Genomic DNA, 6,713 nt, shown 5'->3' with positions numbered 1-6,713 from the left:
TATATATATATATATATATATATATATACACTCGTTCAGGGTTAAGGCGATGGAAATCAAGGTTGAGATCTCGAAGCTTCGGTTCTAAATATAGAAGAAAACCTTTTTCAAGGATCAAATCACGCTCACACATATATGCAATGGACATGAGTACACATATTTGGAGACTGAACATTTCAGATTCTTATCTCCTCTCGACATGCCTAATATACACCTAGTAATACGTTTAACATGACTATGTTTTTTGCGAATACTATGTGCAATCATGCCATCTTCGCAATTTGTCAAATTATCGTTTTAGTTTGATGTGATAAATGATGACATTCAGTCGTAGATTATTTTCGGCACGAATATGATTTCCCTCTCCATTTTCCGCATCTTCGATTGTATCCAAGACGTCGAAGATGTCAAGTTTGAGGAGATGTCCTCGGTCACACGGAGTTATATGCTCCGATTAATCGAATATTAAGACATACATTTATGATTATTTTTTATGTAGGTAATTAATTAAATTTTATTCATAATTGTAATTTACTATGTATGTAAAATTCATACTTGGCGTCAAAAATTGAATAGACCCTGTACCGAGGTAGCTATAAATCGCTAAATAATTCACGTAAGAAAGGCAACAGATTATTTAATGTGTGCATATTTATATACTTAAAGCCACGACATTATGCAACGAACAACTATCGAAACGATATAACATCTACGTGTCCTTGCACTAAGGCTAAGTGTCCACTTAAAAGCTTTATTGTGACTTCGCTTTCGAAGAGCGAGTATGGTTCTAGATACATTATAAGATATTGAGACATTATCGAGAATCACGTACTCTCAAGAGTGAAAAAAAGGTGTAAAGTGGATATCGCGTTCATCGAACACTCTCTTACAGAAATCTAATACTGATCAATTTGATATAAGTCAATTTATTATTGAAAGACATTAATTAATAAATAAATTAGATAACTAAAAATAAAATATATAACAGTTCTAAGATTAAATCTGATAAAAATGAAATAAAAATCGTCAATGAGAGTTAGCGCGGATATTTGTGTGCAAATTCAATTTTATTACAACTAGAAAATCACTTTTGCGTGCGAAATTGTAACAGTGATTCTGTAGTTGTAATAAAATTTAACTCGCGCACTAATATCCGCGCTGATCTTATTTGCGGTTTCTATAAAGTAATTAGTTACTTTTAGTTAATTAGTTACTATATTTATGGAGTACTAAAAGTATTGAACAATAGTATTTTTAATACTTGAAATAAATAATTACTTACTATCTTTCAGTAATAAATTGACAGTATTAAATTTTTGTAAAGGAGTGCGCGACGACGCGAATGTATTTAGTTAAATTTTTAGATATTTCAACAAAACCATTCTTTTTATATAAGGGCTGATGGATCGTTTCCATGTACTTAGTTTTAGCGCTTATCTTATCAACGGCAAAGTCGAGGACGTCGTGTTTCGGCCCGGTTATCGAATGTGGTGCACGCATTTGGCGGCTACGGAAACGACAACGGTAGCATCATCTGTGACGGAGACAGCGGTCGAGAACTCAAGCGATCTGGCAGGTGAGAGGGCATATTATATGAGCAGGGGAGACTGCCGGTGATGGACAATGAGCAACCGCACCAGGAACTAGTCAAGTGCGTGGTCGTGGGTGACACGGCAGTCGGAAAGACCAGACTGATCTGCGCCAGAGCCTGCAATAAGCACGTGTCACTGTCACAACTCTTGACTACTCACGTGCCCACGGTCTGGGCTATTGACCAATATCGGATCTACAAGGATGTAAGTCTGCCTATATCTGATTCCTTCCTGTGTTCCTTTTCACTTGAAAACACATTTGATGCAATTATTGATTGAAATTAAATCACAATATGTGCATGGAAAAAATGGCTTAGTTGAGGTATCTAAAAATTTAGCTATATCTATATAGATACAGATTTAAAAATAATTTTGTTGGTAAAAATAATTATGTAGAATGAGTAATGTAGCAGAAAGTCTTGACATTCTGGCAACTAGTTTGAGTGTCCTATTATTTTTAAATGTACAGCTAAATTTTAAGAAATCTAAATAAATCTATTCCACGTATAATAATCAGTAATTGGCAGTATAAATTATAAAATTAATTGACTGTATAAATTTAAAATTTAATGTTAAATGAGATCATAATTATGAAGTGAACAACGAAAGAAAATTCGAAAGAAATGAATTTAATTCTTTCTGTTCAGATTTTCGTTAAGACAAAAGCATGCTCATTATTATCAAGTTAAATGCTATTACTATTAATTATTAATTTTTCTAAAAATATGTAGTATTAAATAACATAGTTTGATACGTGTCAGGTATTGGAGCGATCTTGGGAGATAGTAGACAATGTAAACGTGTCGCTACGTCTCTGGGACACATTTGGCGATCACGAGAAGGATCGACGTTTCGCATACGGCAGGTAAGATTATCGCCGAATGAAATATTTACACGATCGATATTAATTGAAAAGATTTTACTAGGTCTGACGTCGTGTTACTATGTTTCTCCATAACCAATCCCGTTTCCTTGCGAAACTGCAAGGTGATGTGGTATCCCGAGATAAGGAGGTTCTGCCCGCAGACACCGGTCCTATTGGTCGGATGCAAAAACGATCTGCGATATATGTATCGGGACGAAACTTATCTCAGTTACTTTCGCGACCGCAGTCCCTTTGTAAGGTAAATTACTTTTTGTAAGAAATTAACTTACAAAATAAAATAAAAATTAGAGAAATTAAAAGAATTTAACAAAAAACATTCCAATGAAATCAAATTTCGAAAACTTAGAAAGTATTAATTTTTTAAAAATTTTGGAATTCAAATTTTTTTCAAGTTTTTAAAATTTTGAAATTTTATTATTTTTATTTCTTTGAACACTTGTAATATAAAATATTACATAAATTGATCCTTTAATAAAAGAGAACGCCATTTATTTTTTATCTTAGATTAATTTTTTCACTTATTTGTTAATTTATTTTCATAAAATAAATTTTAACAAAAATGATTGTTTTAAAATATATAAAATAAATATATTATAATATATTGTTCTAAAAAATATATTGTTATAAAAAATATTATTTCAAAAATTAGTTAAAGTTAATTTAGTTATTTTAATCGATTACATCTTTTTTGGCGACGAAGAAAATTCGCATGCGACCATTAGATTTTTTTTTTAGCTTAGTGTGAAATTCATTCACTCGCATCGATGCTTCTTCAACGGTGGTCAGTTTACCGAAGTGTGTCGAAGTATTGATTTTTCAGCGAGAGTCTCCGTAAGCTTCCTCGAAATCTTTTACCGGCAAAAAATATTCATTACGATCAGCTTATGCGGCATCGCGCGGCATATGAATTTTATAACGACGCTGAGTGATCGATTGAAAAGCTTAAAATTCCCGATAGTTGAATAATCGGGTCGAGTCAAAATTAACCGAACCTTGACACATCGATTACTCCCTTGGGAGAAAGCCTGAAAGTTCTCGTGACTTTTAGTTTCCTTCTTTTTATAACAGTCGAAATGACTTCATTTCAGTTTCACCTTCTTTATTATTAATACATATTGCGAAATACATTTCAACGACACGCAATTACACTTAAAACATAATCAATCTTATATATAATATAAGATAGAAAAGATTTTCAAATCCAATGCTATTATTTTTCTATCTTATAAAATAAGATCGATATAGGAGAACAATCATATTTATTATTAACAAAGGAATACTTTACTTAAATGGAAAATTCTTAAATTTAGAATAAAGTGAAATACTTGGACACATCAAATATTATGTATCAAATATTATGGCATCAGCATCGCACGTTATAACATCATAAAAATTTGTTCTAAACATAAGAATATAAAAACACTTAAATTTATATTTGTTTTGTTTCAAGACAATAAGTTAAGCTCATATTTAATTCAAGGAAGGAAAATCAGAGTTATTGATTTAATCTTATATTATTTTATTTTTGCTGCATAAAGTTGCAAAAAGGTTAATACGTCAAGAATATTTTTTATTTCTATTAAAAATCCTTTTTAAGAGGGTGATTACGATTGTTTATAGGGCTACGAGGAAGAGCGATCTGGTTATGCCGGATCAGGCACGGGCGGTGGCGCGAGAACTCGGTGTGTGCTATTATGAGACAAGCGTTTTCACTTATTACGGTGTGAACGAGGTGTTCGAAAATTCGATACGTGCCGCCTTAATCGCACGTCGTCAGCAACGTTTCTGGATGACGAACTTGAAAAGGGTGCAAAGACCTTTGTTACAGGTAACAAATGATGCATACAAACAATTTTATGACTTGTCTTTCAAATAGAAATAAAGAAGAACTTTCGTTCTCATAATCTTTGATATTATTCCTGAATAAATATAAAATTAAGATCATGTAGTTTAAAAAAAAAAAAGATGGATGCTACAATGTTGGAATGATGCTTGAGTATGTTGTCTTCCAGTAAATACCAACTAAAGTAACATAAATCAATATTATAATTTCATACTTAACAATATAACCGTACGCATGATATATTATATTTATATATTATATTTATATTGCTGAAGATGAAATTATAATATTGATGCTATTCTACTGTATTTACTGAGTTCCTTTTTGCAGGTGTTGAGCTGTTAATAAGGTATGATGATTTTACTTGATAGGCACCATTCTGTCCACCAAAACCTGTACCGCCGAAGGTATGCTTGGCTGCAAGTACCTATGAGGAGAACATGAAGAGCCTGTGGACGAGGCCGATTCACACGGACGTTACCCTGATAGCGAGTAACTGCACGTTCTCGGTTCATCGGTGCTTACTCGCCGCTGCTTCGCCAGCGTTTCACCGGCTTTTCTCGATGGAACTCGCTCAAGAACTAACGCCGCGCAGCTCCAGCGAGTCCAGCATGGTATATGCCAGCTCTATCAGGTTCGGAGGTAGTAACAGGATAACACAATAACACATGTTTCCCTTATTGTCTCGTCAAGGTGAGCACTTTCGGCGAGGCCACCGTCGGTGACTTCAACGACGATACCGAGTGCCTAATTCGTATCGATCAAAGCAAACCCGCAAAGTGAGTTAATCCTTCCTCGTATGTTTATTCCTGCGTCGATTAACCCTTTATTTGGCAAGCCGCAGTTAACACGTGATGGAACATGTCTAATCTTGCGGATGTTGTTAACTAACATGCGTTAACATAAGTTGAGTGTCGCTTAGGCTTGATACTAATAAAAGGGCATGCAGTTAAAACGCTTCGATCATGCATTATCCAACACGCTGACATAGCTTGAGGATGATTATTGCCAAATAAAGAGTTAGATGCAGTTCCCCCTTAGTCTTTGCACGGTCTTTAAATATCGGCACATTCGACTTTACGTAGCGACGGAACAGAGTTTGCAATATGTTTTAAAAAAAGAATTTATATGTTTTAATGTGTCCCGATTAACCCTGCACAAACGAGTTCCGAACCTTGCAGAGTCTGGGAGCAACTTAAGCGACGATCGAGTTTTCAAGTACTGCCGACGATGGATAATCAGAGAAAAAGCAACAGCGCGACGAGGGAGCTGAATCATCCTGCCTTCCAAAATATTCGTATATGTCTGGTGAGAGATTTTAACATTGTCCATGGGCGTATATAAAGAGAGAGCAAGGGGAGTACTTGTCCCTCTCCTCTTAAATTTTGGCAAAGAGAACCGATTAAAATAATTAAAATAATTTTTATAATGAAAAGTTAACTCTTATTGCTTAATTCATGGTTCACGTATTCATAAGAACGTTCGCTGAAGATCCTCGAAAGCTGACTTTAACCATTCGTTGTCACTGTGAGATTAAATAGATCCATAATTCGAATTTCTACATTATATTGTATAATGAGATTTCATGAAACATTTGTCGAAAGTTTGAAGATTCTTCGGAGACTATTCAAGTATGTCTTTTATAAAAATTTAATACCAATTTTTAATACTGGTCAATTTATTACTGAAAAATAGTAATTAATTACTTATTTGAAGTACTAAAAAAAGTATTGGGAGTACAAATTAGTTCGATCCGTTTCCCTAAAGATAGCTCCAGCTGTTGTGAATGGTCATAGTGACAGCTGATTTTGGCGGTTTCAGAGAGATTAAACATTTGCTAATAATATTCAGTTTATATCGCTTTGAGTTTCATACAAAAACCTTGATTTTTACTATGTTTGAAATGTCGAATTTTATGTTAACCAAGCAGCATTTGCGGGAGGTTTTAATTTTCTATTTTAATTGGAAGAAAAGTGCGGCTGAAGCCCATCGAATGCTTGTCGAAGTTTATGGTGACATTGCTCCAACTGATAAATCATGTAGAGAATAATTTCGACGTTTCAAGGATGGAGATTTCAGCATTGAAGACAAGCCTCGCTCTGGATAGACAAAAAAATTCGAAGACAAAGAATTAGAGGCATTACTCGAAGAAGATCAGAGTCAAACGCAAGAGGAGCTTGCAGAATCATTGAGGGTAACTCAACAAGCCATTTCTGTACGATTGAGAACCATGGGAATGATTCAAAAACAAGGAAATTGGATGCCTTATGAACTGAAACCGAGAGACATTGAAAGGCGATTTTTCACTTGCGAACAGCTGATTCAAAGACAACAGAGAAAAGGTTTTTTTGCATCGGATTGGAGAGGAGAAATGGATATTCTACGACAACCC

General features: G+C 34.2%; 1 protein-coding gene across 1 annotated transcript in view; it reads left to right on the top strand.

Moving 5' to 3' along the window:
* Window positions 1-1,616: 1,616 nt before the first annotated feature.
* LOC105623402 (rho-related BTB domain-containing protein 1) overlaps window positions 1,617-6,713 on the top strand; it is a 9,875-nt gene continuing 4,778 nt past the window's right edge. The window contains exons 1-7 of the mRNA XM_012204823.1: window positions 1,617-1,796; window positions 2,354-2,457; window positions 2,519-2,716; window positions 4,099-4,306; window positions 4,693-4,935; window positions 5,015-5,100; window positions 5,503-5,629. Coding sequence (XP_012060213.1) covers window positions 1,617-1,796; window positions 2,354-2,457; window positions 2,519-2,716; window positions 4,099-4,306; window positions 4,693-4,935; window positions 5,015-5,100; window positions 5,503-5,629 — 1,146 coding nt within the window. The remainder of the gene's footprint in view (window positions 1,797-2,353; window positions 2,458-2,518; window positions 2,717-4,098; window positions 4,307-4,692; window positions 4,936-5,014; window positions 5,101-5,502; window positions 5,630-6,713) is intronic.

The sequence above is a fragment of the Atta cephalotes genome (genome assembly GCF_000143395.1).
Source record: "Atta cephalotes unplaced genomic scaffold scaffold00001, whole genome shotgun sequence".
NCBI classification, from domain to species: domain Eukaryota; kingdom Metazoa; phylum Arthropoda; class Insecta; order Hymenoptera; family Formicidae; genus Atta; species Atta cephalotes.
Note: the sequence above shows the minus strand (reverse complement) of the source record. Positions and strands in the feature narration are given on the sequence as shown.